This window comes from Rhamphochromis sp. 'chilingali', assembly GCF_963969265.1.
Source record: "Rhamphochromis sp. 'chilingali' genome assembly, chromosome: 15".
Lineage (NCBI taxonomy): Eukaryota > Metazoa > Chordata > Actinopteri > Cichliformes > Cichlidae > Rhamphochromis > Rhamphochromis sp. 'chilingali'.
The window spans coordinates 5,984,260-6,005,088 of record NC_137942.1 but is presented as its reverse complement, the minus strand read 5'-3'; the positions used below and the strand labels follow the sequence as shown (position 1 = coordinate 6,005,088).

At 41.0% G+C, this 20,829-nt stretch overlaps 1 protein-coding gene across 1 annotated transcript; it reads left to right on the top strand.

The window, feature by feature from the left end:
- The first annotated feature begins 595 nt into the window (after positions 1 to 595).
- Positions 596 to 20,049, top strand: map3k3 (mitogen-activated protein kinase kinase kinase 3). Its single transcript, XM_080905935.1, has 17 exons — positions 596 to 2,003; positions 7,051 to 7,140; positions 7,613 to 7,734; positions 10,557 to 10,597; positions 11,037 to 11,136; positions 11,606 to 11,719; positions 11,977 to 12,097; positions 12,743 to 12,876; positions 13,257 to 13,330; positions 13,526 to 13,593; positions 13,982 to 14,077; positions 14,229 to 14,390; positions 15,118 to 15,266; positions 16,472 to 16,603; positions 17,143 to 17,272; positions 17,426 to 17,603; positions 18,816 to 20,049. Exons 2-17 carry the CDS (start codon positions 7,137 to 7,139, stop codon positions 19,042 to 19,044), a joined length of 1,854 nt encoding a protein of 617 aa, XP_080762061.1. The 5' UTR covers positions 596 to 2,003; positions 7,051 to 7,136; the 3' UTR covers positions 19,045 to 20,049.
- Positions 20,050 to 20,829: the final 780 nt, after the last annotated feature.

Sequence of the window (20,829 nt, the reverse complement as noted above, 5' to 3'; positions counted from 1 at the left end):
GACCCCAAACACACCTCCAGGTCGGTAAGGGCTATTTGACCAAGAAGGAGAGTGATGGATTGTGTGTGTCCAAACCTCTGACTGGTGTGTGTGTGTGTGTGTGTGTGTGTGTGTGTGTGTGTGTGTGTGTGTGTGTGTGTGTGTGTGTGTGTGCGCCCGCGCGCGAGCGTGTTTCTGCTTCTTTTAGATAAATTGCATATATTGTATAATTGTTGCATTACACTGCGCAATAAATGTTTCAAATACATGCAACAATAATCCTATGATATAATAAAGTACAACCCGTTGACCTTTTTACATAAGTATTCCACTCGCTCCAGGTCCAGTACTGCTGAAACAAAAATAAAATGAAAATACTTGACTTCAAATACTTCACGTTAGATTATTCTAACGTGTCATTTAAATTCAATCAGGGAATGCACGTTATTGTTCAATCTTAAAGGAAACATTGGATGACTTCTTAGACGGATGAGGACTGTTAAATTAAAAGCTGTGAATTTCGGATTTCCCAACTCTTTTTCACGGCAGCAAACGCTTCACGACGTCACAGCTGGTCCGCCCCTCCAATAATATTGTGCGCGCTCCAGAAAGAAGACTTCCACCGAGTAACAGCGCGTCCCCGCGGCTGCTCGGCTCTAATTTAGATAGTTTAGGAGTCAGAAATCCCCCCGGGATTAAATCATCGTTATTACTTGCGTTTGGATGCCGGACAGTGAAGCATCTGGGAAACATGGATACAACCTTTTCGAGCCGTTTTCTTGACTTCTTGGAAGCATAAAAGCTGGTTCCGGTGGCGATATTTTTTCTGTCAGGAAGTTTGACGTATTCAGCTGAAGATTATTTCTTGCTTTGTTTTGGTTCGGAAAAGTTGTGGACGACCGCTGGTTCCTTTCAACAAACGACATCTTTGTTACTGTCGCTAAAAACAGACCGAGCTCGTCTAATGTACGTTTTTTTGTTTATTTTTTAAATATCACTTTGCTGTTTATATGAATACTCCAGGATCTACAATTTTAGAGTCTGCAGCCCTGCGAAGTTTAAACATCGATGGACTTTATCTTACTTGGCTTCGCATGACATAACGCATCTGGTTAAAGTATATAATAAACTCAAATGTAGTACTTTTTTCTGCCAATGTCCCAATAGTCTGTTATTTTTAAGTCTGAACCCAGAACGGTGCTATCTCAATTAAATTAATCTGCACATTTTTATAGGCCAGATAGGCCTTCGTGTATTCTTCCCCGATTATGTTATATCATCAATCACGTTGCAATGCGATGCAGTTATATTCAATGCAACAATGAGAATAAAAAACATCTTCTGCCTAGAATATTGTGGATTTAAACCTGGAACCACGGTCGAGGAAAATCTGCAAACTTAGCAGGAAGAGAGGCCATCAGAATCACGGAAATCGTACGGTCTTTCCTCTGGCGAGCTGCTACCCACAAATGGATTTCATACAGGCCATACGGTTACTGTTACACTTTGGTTTGGCAGCTTTTGTTCGTATTTAACACTGTAATGGGACACGGCTCTGAATACATTTCTAAATTCATCGATTTTTAGTGTGACTTCTAAAGATGTTTTGGAAATTTAAGTTTTCCAAGGATCCGAGGCTACAACGGCGCAAAAGTTTGCCTCTGGGCCACAGCTGGAGCTGTTTGATGTAGGTTTTCCCATCGGAACATTTTCTCTGTGAGGCTTACAGCTGCCTCTTGTGACCGTGCTTGTTTTTACAACCTGGAAAGAATCGGTTTGTGTGTGTGATCTAACTTTCCGTTAAAGAAGACAAGCCCCGGTACCTGGGGGGGTCAGCCCCGCCGATGGCACCTTTACAGTCACTCACACTCTTTGGTGTGTTGGTCTGACCGAGGACACTAATGGACGTTAACAACAGCTGGACCTACTGCGTCATTCCTGCCGCTAGACTACGGTGACCAGTCGGCTGTACGCGGGAGAACCTCGGTCCTGACCTGACCTGACCTGACCTGCCGACTCTACAGGTGAGGGTTGTGAGCTACACCTGAGAGTAGTGACAGGTGTAAATTATGCGCTGTGTTCATGCGACAGGGAAAAAATGTATATATTTGAAATATTTTTTATATCTGTCTGCCAAAAACAGAAATGTAAACTTTTCTAATTATTTACGTGGGTCGGGTTTATTATTATTATTGTTGTTGTTGTTATTATTATTATTGAATAGGCTATGTCCTGGAAATTATTTGTTTTGCTGAATTAGTTGAATAAAGTCTAAGAAATTGACGGTATAAAAAGCTGGAGGGAATTGAAAATGAATATTGATTGTAGTTGTAGTATTTTCTAAAATGATTTGTGTGTGATCTCTTGTCTTAATCAGTCAGGGTTGAAAATGCCATTCAGCTTTCCACCTTTTTAATTGAGAAAAAAAATTAAATTCATATTCCATAGTGAATATATAACAGCTGTGCTTACAAAATTTAATAGCTTATCTTCCTCAAGCATGTGTGTCATTCCATTCTGTTCCATTTTCTGTATCTATCCGGTTCGGGTTGCGTGGGCACTCCATCTCATCTGGGGGACTGCTGAGACATTTCCAAGTCAGCCAAGACATTATCTCTCCAGTGTGTGCTTTTTCTACCCTGGAGCCTTCTCCCAGTTTGGCTCAAAAAAACCTTCCTAGCACAGGACTTGGAGGAATTCTAGTTAGATGCCCAAACCGCCTCAACTGGCTTTTATCAATAGTAGAGTAGTGGCTCTGATGTGAGTCCCTCCCAAATCACTGAGCTCCTCATCTTTTCAATAAGGGAGAGCATCAGGCAGTAACTCGTCCCTGGCTTGGAGTCAGCAATCCACCCTTTTCTGGCTGAGGTTCATGGATTCAAACCTGGAGGTGCTGGTTCTCATTCCAGCTACTTAACACTTGCTTGCAAACCAACCCATGTTACGCTGGAGATCACTGCCTGATTAGTACGGAAAAACCACATCATCTGCAAAGAGCGGAGACGTGATCCTGAGGTTGCCAAAGCTGAAGCCCTCTGCCATGTGGCTATGCCTTAAAAATTCTGTCCATAAAAGTTATGAACAGAATCTGCAACAAAGGGCCAGAAGCATCATCCTAAACTTCCAAGTGATGCTGCAGAAGCATGTCAAACGAGACAGCCACAAGTTCAGAGTCTTAAGGAACTCGGGGCAAATTTAATCCACCCCAGGGGCTCGACCACTAAAGAGCTTTTGACTACTTCAAAATCAGTCACAGTAATGGGCCAGTCACCCCTCCTTGTCCCCAGACTTTGCTTCTACTGCAGAAGGTGTATCAGTGGGCTTGAGAAGTGACTATATCCTCTATTGAGGTCAGCAGAACCCCATCCCCATTGTAAACAGCGTGAGCAGGAAGCTGCTTCCCCTTCCTGAGTCACCTGACAGTTTGCCATAATTGCCAAGTGAGACCGAAAGTCTTGCTTCATTGCCTCCCCAGACTCTCAGACCCGTGTTTTTCACTATACGTTTGGGGTACGCCAAGTCTGTCCAGCATCTTCTACCACCACCTGTTTTAACTTATAGCCAGGTGGTGATCAGTTTACAGCTCTGCTCATCTCTTTACCTGAGTGTCCAACACAAACTGCAACAGGCAGATGGTCTGATAACAAAAACAATCACAAAGTCAATCCGCCTGACCAAATCACTGCTGTGGATTGCCCCCTTCCTCCCAAACTTAACCCCCAACCAGCGATTGACTCCAGGGTGGGACCCCAGTAACCCTATCCCAGGGTATCCATGCCCCTTTTTGTTTGTTTGTTTGTTTTTCCTTCATCTTGTGAATCACTCTTAGTTTGGCCCCTCAAACAGGACCAATTTGCTTTGGGAGACCATACCAGGGGCAAATAGCACTCAACAACATAGCTCCTGGGATCATGTGTGCACACAAACCCCTCCATCATGATAAGGTGGCAATTCATGGAAGGGGGGGGTGGCTGTACTATTTTGCAGCATACCCCCTTCTGCAGGTAAAATTAAATAAAACAACTGAACAAAAATCAACTCAACAGCTAAATTAATAACTTGTACCCAAAGCTCCACTGTGCAGTTATTTTTATTGATCTGAATTCCAGAGCAGCACAGGAAAGAGAGTGTGTCAGTGAAGTCTGAGATGGCAATGAACACCTACACTCAAGTATAGTCGTTTGACAATATTCAAAGGTCTAAATTTAAGTCTGACAGAGTTTATCTTAACTTAAGTCAATACGGGAAGTCTTTGGGCCAGATTAGTTATGGGCATATAAAAGCATAAATCTGTTTTATGGACGATAAGTCAGGACTTCTGTGTCAGAACTTCCAGATACACAGTAACGTTTGTGTATCTGCAGATGTAAGTTTGTTTTCTTAACAACTACTGTTGAAAACTAACCTTGAATGACTTCATGTTACTATTTAAAGGAAAAGAGAGAATTGATAATGAGTGATGCAATTGCTTACTAACTGCAATATTTTGCATGATGAAGTATTGAGAGGAGACATATTAGAGGATGCTTTGAAAGGCTAGGTTTAAATGCAACTATGAACCTAGAACAGAGCTCACTATAGGCTATTCCCCACGCCATCCTGGTTAGAGTTTAATTTTTGTCACATTTGTATTGAGGAGTAAGCAATGGGCCCATTTGCTGGATACATCTGACTTTGATTGCCAACTCCTGCTACTAAGACAACTTTGTTTTAAAGCTAATATACAGTAGTATATTAGCTTTAAAACAAAGTTGTCTTTATTCACAACACTTTTGCAAGCCTATCCATGAATGCAACAGAAGGTGCCAGCTTTCTGTCTTTAAATCTTTTTCGGTGGTTTTCATATTAACATGCACAATGAACATTTTGATGTACATTGTACATAAGCTTTGACTTTCAGTGTATTTCCATGTGTGAAAACACTACAGAGGACGTTCTAAGACTTCACGTAGCCAACACAAGCACAAGCTCTTTGTTGAGATTGCAATATTTAAATGTGGTGGGTTGCACTAAATGAAAAGCACATGTGCACCTGAAACAGGACAGACATCAGGCCATGGGATTTTGCTGCGAAGCCCTCAGTCCTAATGCATCACGGGCTTGAGACAGAGGACTGTGGCTGAGAAAAACAGCCTCAGACTAAACACCTCTTAAAGCAGACAGAGAAGAGAGGGTGGAGGAAAATCCATGTAAATCCTGCTAGTCCTGGAAATGCGATACAAGGAAAATAAAGCAGGCACAGCTGACTGGACTGGTACAGTGCAGCTTTACTCTCCATTGAATTCCCCGAATTCCACTTGGGAGGTAATTAAAATCAGGAGAAGCAAGAGAGAGATGAGGGTAGCTTGGGGACTTGACAGAGAAGCTTGTTGTTGTGCTGTTGACCATAAGGACCACTTGAGTTGAGGTTTTGTTTCTAAATACTGTGTTGACTGTTCTCTTTCTCACACATTTTTTTTAGGTAATGCATGAGGTAATTGCTCTATGTTACCTCAAGTGTCTGTACACTAATGCAGCAGTGAGAAATACACGCTGCATAAATTCAGTGTTATTTACTTTGGAATTAGATGCTATAAACAAGTTCAAGGACTGCAGGACAAAACTATTTGGCACCTTCACCGTTGGCAGGGCAACTTGAGAGTAGCATAAGCTTGAAAGCAATGTGGCAACGCTCCGGCGACCACAGACGGACATGCCCTGCATTCCTGTGGGTGATTATTACCCAGAAAGCCACAAAGTCAATGAGTTGCCTCAGGTGCCGATGCTGCTTATTTCATGTACAGTAGAGTTTCTCGAGTTCTTGTTTTCCTTTAAGACAGCCTTTGACTACAGAATACAGACGGACAGCCTCTGCTGTTGGCTCCAGACTCAGACACTGTTCAGCTTCTTGTCTGACCTTCTTTGACTGGGTTTTTTTTAGTCACAGCTATATTCTAAATCAAACCAGTCCTTAGTTTTCAAGACTTACTCAGCAGCTAATGATAGAATTTGTGTAGAGGGATTGATTTGCTGCAGTATATTTCAAGAAAAATAAAGCATGTGTCAAGTGTGGGTTCAAGTTTCTGGTCATAAACATCTTCCTAAGGGTGCTGTGTGGTACACAGTTTCTACATAATATCACCAGATATTACATTGAGGTATCAGAACTGGGTGAGAAACAAGTCGGTGCATTTCTGGGGGAACAGCTGTTTTAAACTGTAGTTGCTGGCAGTGAGTCACTTGTATCTGGTTGACTGAACAATATTTACTCATTATTTGGGGCATTTGTGAAAACGAAGTTTGTGTTGAGACCTCAAAGTCTCAAGAAACTCTAAAGTGCTTTGTATTTGCCTTTGCCGAATTAGTTTAAATTCCATGGTTTATTGGTACAAATATGAGGGAAACCCTCTCCATTGAAGGAAATGCCTCAGTTTATAATGCTGTTGACGCCTTGAGCAGGGCTGATAATATTGCCTTGTTAACATCAACAATGGAGTTATGACACAACCAACTTTGAGTTTTGCAGCTCGTGCAAAGGAGGCTGTTTAAAGCTGGTAGTTACTTGAAACAGCAGAAAACTCCTCACAAAGAACATTTTTCCCATATGAACAAAGCCAGAATAATCACTGCCAGGGCAGCTTGAATTTCAGCCGTTTCCAACTGTCATTCTTTCTCATGGGCAAACTCACAATACACATTCTCACATGCACTGCACACTTTCTCATTCGCCTAGCCTTGCAGTCAGAAAAACTCTTTAGGTCTGTGGTCTGCAGGGTTCAGTTACGTGCCTGCAAGGAATGAGAAGAGATTTGTGTTGTAAATGAAAAAGAGATTCTCTGAAACACATTAAACACTAATGTGTAATTTCATTACTGTAATTTCATATAAGACGGGTACAATATAACAAGTTCTTTGTCGTGCCAGCGTTCTGGTCTTATTCTGCGATTCCTTTTTTTTTCTATTGTCTCCAATAACATTTACCAGTAAGGTAGTGCAATTTTTTTAATGATGCCCTTTGTCTTATCTGTTCTTACCTCAATTATTGCATGCTTTATTCTCATAACTAATTGATTTCTGTGTTTACCACTAAAGGCTCTGGGAGTTGGTTGGCACAGCAGAGGCAACCCTGCAAGTTTCCGAAGACTGGTTTGTAGACCTCGATCACAAACAACGCCACAATGAGTAAGTCTTAGAGTATAGTTTTCTAAACAACATTAAAAACAGACACAAACACACCAATCACCATCCCCGAGGGCATAGCTGGTGTGACTTGCTTCTCCAGACAGTCAGGTGAAGAGGACTGGTTTTCAGCATTCTGGAGATAGGGGTCTGGTTCAGCCCCAGGGCTGTATGATGTCTGTCCAAGCTATACAAGGGGAATATTTTTCTTTCGTGAGCTTTTCCAGACAAGACAGAACTTGCCCTGAGATCAAATGTGGGAATAAGGCTATCAAAAACAAAGTACTTCTTTCAAGCCTCCAATACTCAGTCACAGGATAGTTTCAATAAAGCTGCAATTAAAGATGACTGATTGTCTTTTCACACCTTTTAGTGCAGAGCTCATATGTCTTTCACTTTGTGCCGTGCTCACACCACTCATTTGTTAATCCACTGTCTAATTGTCTGCTTTTTGCCAACCTATTTTCCCCTGTAGATGAGAGGCAGGCTCTCCACTCTATAATGAAGGACCTCGTTGCTCTCCAGATGACGCGGCGGCAGCCTGTGTTGTCTCATGACAGCGGTAAACCCAAAACACCAGCACAGGCCAACAGACAGGTACAGCATCAGTCCATCGCAATTTGGCTATAAAGTAAGAATTAATTATCTAAAATTTCAGAAAATTAATGAAACTGAAGAACTTAAAATCTTACAAATCAAAAACAAAACATGCTGATCCAATATGAATACACAACATCAAGATTTTGTGAGTCTAAAAACACATAAGGTGAGTTTTGCAATGCAGTTCTGAAGACATAAAGTTGTCATTTATTAGGCAAGACCCTTTAGAAACAGGTCTAAACAAAGGTTAAACCCTATAAATTTGTTTGTCTTCATAAGCTGCTTCCTCAGTTGTTGTCTTAAATGAATCCGTTGTAATGTTGTGTTTTGAAGGACTATATTTTCTCTAAGTCGTGTAGTGAGAAATGAGTTTAATAAACATAATCATAACATAATAAACATAAATTGTTCTATAATTCAATTTAAAACCCCGAGTCTAGAGATCAGGGGGGACAAATGTGTCAAGCAAAGAATTTTTATTAGAGAAAACTTCTTTAATAGAGCTCAGTGTAAGTGTCCAGGACTATTTGGCAAAATTTTTTGATGCTTTTAGTATTTCTCCTGACGCACATGGTACATAGTTTTAGCAAAATTACATGAATTTCCAAAGTCACCACCAATTTGGCAAATAATTTTTTAGCTTTTCTAAAAAAGAAAAAAGAAAAAGTGGCACTTGGCCCACCTAAAATTTAATCTTGGTGTTTGCCCAAAGCAACGTTCTGGGAAATAAAACTCGTTCCCATTCCTGCAAAAGTTGCATCTAAAGATTGATATACATACTTCACTTTTATCTGTACAGTGTGTGTGTATATATAAAGCTTATGTGAGCACCTGACAAGTTTACAAAAGAAATTGGACACTAGGGAGCAAGGACCCTAGTTTTGTCCAAAGGTAGAATGGAAAAGTTCACAAGTAGTAGAAACAAATTCTTCCTCATTTCAGTTTTACGTGGGCTGTTTGAAGAATCTTTGCCCGGGATATAATAATGCAAATTGTGGGGGATAGTAATAGTAGTGATATGACAATATTTAAAAGAGAAAAATACATCCAAGTTAAATTTGACCCGGGTTGTTGCTGTTCATGGGTTAATGGTCAGCATCCTGAATCCTAAGCTGTAGTTTTGTCCTCAATTTCCAGTATTACACTTTGTTTTTTTTGTTTTTTGTCCAAATGAAAGCAATGGAAAATAACTTAGTTGGTAAGATTTAGAGCTGGTGGTAGGTGCAGTTTGTTACCTTTGGACAGGACCATGTTAGCTGATCTCTCCGTTTCCAGTCGGATCCTGGCTGTAGCTTCATGTTTTCTGATGGTCAGTCAGGAAGCAATCTCCTCATGTAACTCTACAAGAAGGTGAATAAGTTTGTTTCCTGTAGAATTATAACAAGAAATTCTCTCTCTGCTTGGCTATCCATGTAATCTCGGTAACTTTATTTGCAGTTGTTACGAGTGCAAGTTCTCTAAGAAATGAAAGAGGTACACATTGGCTCGGCTTTGTGTGAGACCCACAGGTGAAGTCTAATTGGTATGATCACCACTACTCCTCAGTGCAGCCTGAACTCTCTTAGGCAAGCCTTCTTGTAATTTACTTAATTAATCTTCAGCAATAATTTTACAGACGTCTTGAGGGACATTCTTAGGATGTTGGCTGCCTTTTGTTGCCTTCTGTCTGATTCCACGCCACTTCAGTAATAATACGATCTATCATTTGAGGAGGCCAATCCATGACTGCTGGAGTTTCATTGTGTTTTTTCTATACCTATATGCTTTGGAAGTGTGTTTGGGGATATTATCACACACTTTCTAGATGGTATTGCATGGTGGATCAAAATCTGACAGTATGTTTTTTCATGCATAATTCCATCAGTTTTGACAAGATTTCCAACACCACTGGCTGCAGCCCCAAACCAGACAGAGCCTTAATTGTGGTTTACAGATGGCTGTAGACACTCATTCTTGGCCCTTTTTTCTGACGTCATTTGACGCACGTACTGACGATTTGAACCAAAAATTTGGAATTTGTATTGATCACTCTGTAAGACCTGTTGCCACTGATTTTCACTCCAGTTCTCGTGGAGTCTGGCACACCTCAGGCTTTTCTCCCTGTTTCCCTTCCTTAAGAATGGCTTCTTGACAGCTATTCACTAAGACCATTTCTGATCAGGGTTCAGTGAACAGTAGATGGATCAATTGGAGGACAAAATGCAAAGGCCTGTGTCAGGTCTAAATTTGATTTCTTTTTCTTATTTCTTAAAGACATGACTCATCCGAATCTTTGCCACCTAATTTTTGTTCTGCTTGTCTAGTTTCCTTAAAATTTTAAGGACACACTGCATAAGATATGCCAAGTGTGCAGCATATAGCTCTTCGCGAATCATCTTACTGGTGTAAGAATACTGTTTAGGGCTTAAACTTTGTTCTCATTGGCATTTTACATAGATTCAGTAAAGAAACAAGAAATAATTATGTGCTTTTCCACCGGGCCGCTAGTAACAAAGAATCAGAAGACGCAATTTAAAATAGGTTCTTTCCTAAGTTGTTAGTTATGTGTAGATACAACTTTGAGTAAAACAACATTTCTCTGAAAAGGTTCAGGTACAACGACAACTGGTCTAAATAATGAGTGAAAAAGCAGTCAATCTCCAAAAGAAAATCTTTTAAAGACTTGCATTAAGATTAGCAAACCACTGCTCACTTTTTAAAAAATTGCCAGAAAATCTGGCTCCTGGAAAGCAAAATATAAAGAAATGAGAAGTTACTTGAGACTTTTGTACATTACTGTATTAGCACTCTTTGAGCTTGCTATTTCTGCTTTCTTTCAGGACGACGTCAGGATAAAGTTTGAGTTCTCAGGAGAGAGGAGGTGAGTTTGGCGTGGTTTGCATTAACATGCATGTTGTGAATGTGTGGCTATCGTGCTTTCCAGTAGTATACATTCATATGCAAGTGAGAGGGACTAATAACTTATGGAGGAGACATAAACACATTCACTTAGGCATGCAGCTGTTGTCACATGTTCCAGTTCATGAAAGAGCACTTCTCACAGTCTGACACACACTTCATTCAGACTGGTATGTAAGCTGGAGAAGAGAAGGGGAAAGGACTGTGGTTAGCCAGCGACTGCCAACATAAACCACAAATATGCAAGGTGTACATAGAAAAATCTGCACACACTCAAAACATCAGCTTGTGTATTTTGTTTGCATGTGTGCACGTAATTTAATGCAGTTTCTTTACCAACTGGTGTAAATCTTTCATAATCCCTTTGTCTGGATGATTCATTGCTGCTTTTCTTTTTGCAGGATCCTGGTCTTTGGACGACCTGTACAGTTTGAGGAAATTCAGCAGAAAGTCAAGACGGTCTTTGGCCAGCAGCTAGACCTGCATTATATGAACAATGAGGTAAAGTGTTATACTGTGCCCCCCCCCCCCCCCCCCCCCCCCCCCCCGCCCCCGCCCCCTTCACCCAACCACCCACCCACAGCTGCTCCTTCCTCAAGAATTTGACGGATCGTTGAGTCGAGACATGTTCAGAGTCAAGTAAAAGATGCAGGAAGAAACCGTGACATCATTCAAATTGTACTTTAAATCTTAAGATGTTATGTTCTTAAATAGTAGTTGTAAATCCTCTTTTGAGGAAGGGCAAGTAATTTGGTAAATGGAAACATGAGTAATGGATCATCCGTTATCAACTTTCCAATTCTCATTCGCTCAATTGTGCCTTCCTGCATGTCTGTTTTCTGTGTTGATTTAATGTTCGTGCATTTTACGTTTGAACAGCAGCCTGTGTATGCTTGTAAATGTTGGCAAGAATTTGTTTCCATGTCATTTTGAATGTGTGTGTTCTTTTTGTTGTCTGGTTTCTTGGCAGTTGTCCATTCCTCTGCGAGGACAGGATGACCTTGACAAGGCAATCGACTTACTAGACCGGAGCTCCAACATGAAGAGCATCAGGATACTGCTTCTCACTCAGGAGCACAGCAATGTAAGACTCAAGACACACACACACACACACACACACACACACACACACACACACACACACACACACACACACACACAGGGGCGTGCATTTACAGCATACAGTTGCATCACTACCATTTCTCCACCACAGCGCCATGTTCTGAAATACCCAAGTTCCTGATTTACCGACACTAACTGGTTTGATGACATGAGGAAATTGTTAAATGTGTTAAAGCATTGTTCACATCTTCTGTTCTCCTATCTTTTCCCAAACTACAGGCGTCCTCTCCTTCCCACCACGTGCCATGTAAGCAGGTGAGGATCAAATCCTCCCACTCCACTGGAGATGTGAGCACAGTGTACCAAAGCTCCGAGCCCAGGGGGCGTCACCTATCAACTGGTAAATACTGTGATTTCTGGTCTATTTAAAGTTCTTCACAATTTTACTCATTTGAGAAAAAAAGAGATCTGATTGACTTGAACTGGATTATATCTCCTGAGAGTTACTGAATTATCAGTTATGGATATTTTTGTTGTGCCTTGATTTCCTTGCCTGTCTTATTTTACTCTCTTGTACTGGTGTTTCTTTTGCTTCCCCTTGTTGCAATGGGTCCTCTTCCTTTTCCTGTTCACCATCACTAGACGATGCCTGCTGGACAGCAGCCAATCAGATTACAGAATGCTATTAGTGTGGCGGACCAGTGGTCTGTTTTAGGATTTTTTTTTTTTTTTTCCCCCTCTAGAAGAGGAGGGGTCAAAGTAGCTCCTAGAAGGCTTGAGAGCTTTGCATCATAACAAGTTTAAATGCTGAAACTAGTTCTCATTGTTGCCTTATCTTTGTTGGTCAGCAAGAAGAAAACCCCCAAAATTACAACATGGATGTGTCATCGAGTTTTTTGACTGTAGTCTCAACAGCAACATGTCCGACTTTCATGTGTACAGGAAAATAAAAATTAGTTTCAGTTGAGAGGAACAGAGCCTAACAATTTTTAAAATCAGGCAAACATGTAACTTGCTAATACACATCATTTCTGACTGATTCCAGGTTCTCAGAACACAGGGCGTAGTTCCCCACCTCCTGGCTACGTCCCTGAACGCCAGCAGAGGATTGCCCGCCAAGGTTCATACACCAGCATAAACAGTGAGGGAGAGTTCATCCCAGAAACCAGCGATCAATGCGTGAGCCATCTCTTTATTCATAATGGGGGAAAAGAAAACTTATAATAGAAATCATATGGATCTTGTGTCTTTGTGATTACGACTTTTAAGATTTGTTTACCTATGAGATTCAATTAAGATCTTTTCCGACTTTGGTTTTTAATGGGCTGTGAGGCTGACATGATGAGATTTTGTAAACATGTTCCTAAGAAGTTCAAATTAAGTTTGGGAATAAAAAGCTGAACTAAGTGCTCGATGAATTCCCCAGATTTGCTCATCTCCATTTTCCAGTGCAGCTGTTCTACAGAAAATGAAAGTTTTCAAAAACATAGTCCTGTGTGTACGCAAACCACACGCGCATAAAAACGGACACTCTGAATTTTCCATTGTGCCCTGTGCAGGTGCTGGATCCCTGGAGCAGTGCAGAGAACTCAATTTCTGGAAGCTGCCAGTCTCTGGACAGCAACTCAGACAGGTGACAAACAGGCTCTGCCTGCTAAATGTAAAACTAACACTGATGCCTCCTACCAGGAGCTTCTCCATTACATTTCAACTACTGGTATTTGGAAAATAAAATAAATGCAATGTTTTGCTGATGAAATGCTTAGCTCATTATGGGAAGGCTTCTGAACATACCTCAGTCTTCATCCTTCCCGCTCCTCTTTCACAGCCCCTCACTGAGGAAGTCTCGCATGCACAGAGCCAAGAGTTACCCTGATAATCGTCAAGAGTGCTCAGGTAACAGCCAAGCCAAGTATCTCCATTACCTATATAGAAAGATGATTACAGCACTCATGTAATAAGACATACAATGTGTGCATTCAGTCAATACCTTAGTATGTCTTTAAAGCCCTGAAGACAAGTTGGGTAAAGATTATATTATACACAATATAATCATTTAATAATAATTTATCTGTTATCTACTTTTGTTAATCAGTGTTTTCTTGTCAGTGATAATGTAAACTGACTGCAAGCTTACATGAACAGCATTTTTTGTAAGTACAAGCTACAAAATAGAGTATCAAAGAAGCTAAATTTAATGGTACGTGACACCGTGCAGCTAACTAAACTGTTGTTCAACTGCAGCTTCCTGCTGAGCTATGACACTCTGGGTGTTTGTTTTCAGATCGGGAGAATCATGTGTATGACAGGGTTGCAGGGAAGGGAGGCACCTTTCCTCGAAGGTACCTTGTGTCCCTCCCTTATAAGGACAACAGTGAAGGTGAGATTAATGATATCTACTATATATGTAGCATTTTTCAAGTAGGTAAAATTTTTTTCCTACTGCCTCCATCTGTAGTATAGCCTTCCTTAGTCTCACCATTCACAATGTTATATTAGAATCAGCCGCACTCTTTCCTGTTCTCCTCAAGGTCGCCGAACGTTTCCACGGATTCGTCGCCCTCAGGGGAACCTTTTCACTCTAGTGCCCTCAAGACGGTCACTCAACGGCAGTGAGGAGAGTCTGGGCAGCTGGCAGCAGGTCGACGCACAAGGCAGGCTACGCCCCCAGGATCGTTCTGTTCCCCATAAGTGTGAGTAAAACACAACTTTTTAATAAAAAACTTCATACGCAGTGCTTGTGACAGAGGTGAATAAATGAGTCAACAGCGCTAATTATTTTTTTCAGCTGAAGCTTATCTCAATCATGATAGTTCCTGTTATACTGCATCATAAAGAAAAAAACCATTTGATTTCATCCTCTTCATAAAATCACCCACGGGAGCAAAATTATAGTGTCGGTAAATGAAACTTGTAACTAAATTTGACAGGAAGTTCGGTCAAATGACAATTTTAACTCCGGGTACTTGGAGCCAAGTCTGCCTTAAAGACTGGATTTGAAATTGTAACTGGAAATGACCATTTAAGGAAGTTGTGTAACAGTCCTGAGATCAATTCCACCATTAGGCTGGCGTCTTTCTGTCTGTTTAGTTTGCATGTTCTTCCCGTGTTTGTGTGGGTTCTCTCTGAGTACTCCGGCTTCCTCCCACAGTCCAAAGACATGCAGTTAGTGGGGATAGGTTAATTGGAAAATCTAAATTGCCCATAGGTGTGAATGTGAGTATGAGGTGTGTATATGTGTTAACCCTGCGACAGATTGGCGACCTGTTCAGGGTGTACGCTGCCTCTCGCCCTAAGACAGCTGGGAAAGGCTCCAGCCCCGTGCGACCCTGAAAAGGATAAGTGGAAGAGAATGAATGGATACATAAAACAACAACCAACAAATGTTTTGTTTTTTGTTTTTTGTCTGTTTGTTTTCAGCGCCCAGTGCTCCGGTGACGTGGCGCCGAGGGAAGCTTCTGGGCCAGGGCGCGTTTGGTCAGGTTTACCTGTGTTATGATGTAGATACTGGGAGAGAGCTGGCTGCCAAGCAAGTCCAGTTTGATCCTGACAGTCCTGAGACCAGTAAGGTGAGGAGCTAGGAGATATTCATTGACACGGATGGTTATGCATACCTTCATAAGCAGAATTTTTTTTTTTTCACGTGTGTGGGTGTTCTCACTATTTCTCTCCCTGGTACTCTTATTTCCACGGTGACTTTCTTGTCATGCTCACATGTTGTATATTTGCAAACTTTTGCTTTTGCTTGTACATTAAAATTGTTTGTCAGAAGGTTACATCACATCCTCTTTTTACTGTATATCTCATGAATGATGAAATCGTTTTTTTCTTCTTGTTTTTTTTAATGTCAAACTCAAGGTTGCACATTACTGACAAGTCATGAGTCGGGACCAATGTCCAGCTGAAAATGTGCCAAGTGTGACTTCATACGATAATCTGTTCGGGTCATTATGCTGGAATGTAGATTGTTAGCAGGAATAGCTGAGCATGGGATTAATAAATCAACCAACATCCACAGTTTAGCTACGGCTCTGGATTCAAGCTTCCAATTTTATTTTATCCCCCGAGACAAAAATAAAAGCCTGCTGGAAGGAAAATCAACAAACTAAAAGTGGAATGCATCGTAGAAGTTGTCCTTCCACCATCAACCCCCCTCTTCCCCATTTTAATTTCTTTTCCTGTCTGCCACAGAGAAAACACGCACTGTCACTTCCTGTATCTGAGAGCAGCCAGATATTGCAGTGGTGACGGAGGGGCGATGGGTCAGCATTGCATTGACCTCTTGTTACCCCTTCACACCCCCACTCCCACCTCCTGCTTGTAGCAAATGTGATTCAGTATTTGCTTCTGTTAAAGCAGCTTCAGTGCTGGGACCTGGGGATTAGTTTGTGTCCCTCTGAGTTCCTACTCTTCCTTTCTCTCTGTCTCTCTCTCTCTGCTGTGGCCTAATTCTCTGAAGTAAACACAGGAACTACTTTTAGGGAACTGTGCTGTTGGCTTTTATTGACTCCCTGCATTAGTTTCCACTTTTGGCTTGACTTCACATGCAGTAAAGAAAAAGTAGCATTTGTTTATGGCTGCATTTGTTTATGATGACTGTGTAATGCTAACTGATATAACAGGGTCTGGGGCGGGAATTAGCTGTAGCTGAAATCCACATTGTGCAATTTGCAAATCCATAAAAATGCAAAGATGTTGAAAAATTATAGATTTTCTGTTATTTGTTGCCCTTTCTTCAGTTTTTAATTTTCCCTGTGTTCACTGTTCTGTGCAGGAGGTCAGCGCTTTAGAGTGCGAAATCCAGCTGCTGAAAAACCTACATCACGAGCGCATTGTTCAGTACTACGGTTGTTTGAGGGATCACAATGAGAAAACTCTCACTATTTTCATGGAGTACATGCCGGGGGTGAGTCTCAGCAGCTCTCATTTTACAGATTCAGGCAGAGCAGTGATTGTTTTCATGATAATCATTTGCTCAATCGCAGGCTGTGTGTTCATTTCCATTGCATGTAGGACTGAAACCAGTCGCACGAGGGCAACAAAAACACAAATGTCCACGAGTTAATGTTTTGCATTGCTGTGTTGACAATATAAACATATTTTTTTATTCAGTAAAGCGATTTGACCACTGTAGCTCACAGTAACTGGGCAGTTTTTTGTTTTTTAACTATTCTAGAAACTAGTGACAGAAAGTGACAATGTGTGATTTTACTTAAGCGGGGAAAGTAAAATAATGTTTTTCTTTACTCATATGCAGTTGTTTGTTATTGAATAACTGGCTGAGAAACACATGTTTGTTTCCTTTTCATTCTTCTGTCATCTTCAGCTTTTTAACTTGATTTCTTAGCTCATTGTCTTTACTCTTTATTGCATTCACTATCTCTGACTTGTTAAGCTGTTGTTTTAAGGCGTTACCATGTAAAACCTGTGATTTCTTCCTGTCAGGGTTCTGTCAAAGATCAGCTGAAGGCCTATGGGGCCCTGACAGAAAATGTCACCCGCAAGTACACAAGGCAGATACTGGAAGGCATGTCCTATCTGCACAGCAACATGATTGTACACAGGGACATCAAAGGTATTCCTGTTAAACTGCAGATACTGAAACATCATGCTCTGCAGAAAGAAAACGTTTAGTATTTTATAATGAGATGCTTGGTTCTTACTGCGTGTGGATGATGATTATTGACATGTAATATTTTGCATGTTTCATATCAACTGTGGCTTTCAGGTGCCAACATCCTGCGGGATTCAGCGGGAAACGTGAAGCTTGGAGATTTTGGTGCCAGCAAAAGGCTCCAGACCATCTGCATGTCTGGCACCGGCATACGCTCTGTAACCGGCACCCCCTACTGGATGAGTCCGGAGGTGATCAGTGGAGAGGGCTACGGAAGGAAAGCTGATGTCTGGTAAGACCAAAAGATCCACTTCAGTTTAGTTTTGTCCAAGTTGATCAAGGCGGTGTGTTAAACTGAAGTTGACCTCTGCACCGTTTCAAAAGGCTTGCTGACATACAGTTTATTTGCTAGAAAGAGAGAGAGGCTTAGTAGAAACTATGGAACTGATACAAATGCATGATGGTGGTACAGGTTTTGGTGTTGACATGGATGCGTTAGATGGGGCACAAAATAATGACTAAAACTACAAGAACTATATTCTTAATCTGTGCATTTACTCAAGGACTGCACTTTGAGTACATCTTTTTATGCCTCCTTGCTTTATTCTTTTGGTACACTGCTTCTTTACAGCAACATCCATACATGAAGCATTCTCTACTTCAGTTTTTTGTGTCTCTCAGTTAACAAATCAACTTACACATTAAACATAGAGTAAAAAAAGCAAGGTTTAATGTTGTCAGGTCACGGAAATCTTATTTTACATACAGATGTATCTTTACCCAAATCCTTCAGTAGACTGGCAACTTGTCCAGGATGTACCCCCTCTGTCCCAGTGACAGCTAAGATATGCTCCTGCAGTAGCTGCAGTAGTGAATGAGATCACCAGCAGTCTTTATTCACTAATAATCGGGTGTTTGTTGTTGCGATTGGTGCTGGAAACTTGTGTGAGAGTGAAACAAACACATGAAGCACCTTGATTGAAGTAACAAACTGCTAAGTTTATTGGGCAGAAACACTTGAAGATGAAATTAGGATCACACAATGAGGGAATGGGGAGGCTGAGACGTGTGAAAATACCAGGCTATTACTTGGTAAGCAGGAGTAACAATGTTCTCTCAAAAGAAAACACTGAGTGAGGAGCCTGCTGTATGAAACCCACTTTCTACTACACTCCCACACACAGCAGACCACATTCCCTCATGCAGTCTAATTGGGTGGTGACCCACCAGGCGAGTGATGTGATTGGCTGAAGGCCAGTCAAACAGGTCATTACAGAAGTTGGTATGTTCCAGGTTTTCAGTTTGTGCTGGAAGGAGAGTAATGCTCCCAGATAGGTGGCAGAGGCCATCTGCAGACAGTGTGTGTCGAAGTTTCCACCAAACACATTCCTGTAAGGCTTTAGGAGTGAGTCGCACAGAAAAAATGTGGTATTTGTTTCAACTTGTTTTGAGACTCCACTGTAAGTCATATTAAAGTTACATTTATTGTGTATGTCTTTTGTAGGAGTCTTGGTTGCACAGTGGTCGAAATGCTGACAGAAAAGCCACCGTGGGCTGAATATGAGGCCATGGCAGCGATATTCAAGATTGCCACCCAGCCCACCAACCCGCTTCTGCCCTCGCACACGTCCGACCAGGCACGGGACTTCATCCGCAGCATTTTTGTGGAAGCCAAACACAGGCCCAGTGCTGAGGAGCTGCTCAGACACCCTTTCTCCCAGATACTGTGTTGAGACCTGCGTGGTTTCTGAACTGAACCACAGAGTAGCCTCAGCAGCATGTGCAGCTTCCTTAAGATCCCAGAAATCCAGACATAGAGATGACTGAGATGTCAGTGTTAAGGGCACTGAGCTTCTTCCAGGACTCAGATACTTCAAAGAAGATTTCTCACAAGCACATCCAAAGAACACAAACAACACTGACCATGGCAGTCAACACGAAGCCTTAGAAATGCCAGTATGTGCTCTTACAAGAGTCTCCACAAGGGGGGAACAAAACACAGATTAAGTAGCTTGATAGATTCAAGCTCACACAGTCACACACACCAAATGATGCACTCCAAAGGCAGAATGATGTAGTTAAGGCTCAAGCACCAGTTGCATCAGCTCCCATGTTTACATTCACTTGTGCAGTTATGAGAAATACCAGATATCCTTAAGTATTTAAATCTAAACATGCAGCTTAGGCTCATTTTAAAGCTACAGTGAGCCGAAAGTGTAAGCTGAACCACAGTGTCGCTAAATGGACAGGATCGCTGTTCTGTTTTCCCCATCTTGTCCATCTCCATCTTTCTGAGACAAAGAAATCTCTCTTTTTTAAGCTATTTGTGATGCACTTTTTCAGTTTTTACCCCTTTAAAATTAAGATGTTTTAGGATGGTTTAGTTATCTTGGTAAAAGGGAAGATAGGAAATTTGGATAACATCATGATAGGACACAAATACACAAAGCCTGATGATATTATCTTGAATAGACGATGATCCTCCACAACTATGAGGGTCATTTGTTTTTCTGTTTATTGCATTTGAATGGATCTAACATTAGTTTATCTGGAAAATAGTCATCCTGCAGTCTTTGAACAGAATATATAAGAAAAATCTTTTTAAAACATGAAGTAGAAATCAAGACTTTGTAACTGCCAAAGAGTTGTCGTGTGCGGCTAAAGTAAGAAACGCACGTTACTCCCAACTTGACCAATTAGTTTAAATTAGTTAGTTTTTTACTCAAGTTTAATTTTGAGAAACTACATTTCTGAAGCAAACTTTTCAACGATTGCCAGGTGTTTTGTTTTTTTGACATGCTTCGCTCTTTCACTTGAAACTAGTTTTCATGTGTGAGAGGTGCAAACAGGAGCAATGCAGGTGCTTAGCCTGATCTAAGAGAGATTTTTCTAACAGTTAGTTTTCAGGTAGAAGAACAATATCTACTCTTTCAGGCCATCTTAATGCATTCAGGTAAATTCAGAAAATCAGTGCGTTTCAATACAGTCTGGGGACTGAGCTGAATAATGTAATAAACAGTTTAAGGGATGTTTAGGGTGGAACTTCACCTCGTAGTAACTAATTTTTCTGTCAGACATCCTCCTGCTGTATCTCAGAGCAGGAGTAGATAAACTAACCTTGTATGTATAAAAGTAAATCAGATGACGCTTTTTATTGTTTGAAAAGTCAAACTAAAGGCCTTAATGTGATGGGCCTTCTTCGTGTTCACGTGTGTCTGGCCCAGACCTCCCTGACTGAGAAGCTTTAGCGTAAAGATCAATTTAAATCAGATGCACTTTTCTATAAAAGGAATGTTTGTGATGTTTTGGTTTGTTTAACTTCAAATGTGAAAATTCTTTCACTTGTATTTATATCCCCATGTCCACTCCAGTTAGATGTTTATAGGTATATATGTTTAAATATATTTTTTATATTCAGACTCTGTCAAAGCTAATGATACTTTGAGGACTTAGTTTTGTTAAAAGTGACTCATTGAAAGCAACTGGTTTTGCAGACATTTCAGAAATGGGGTTTATAA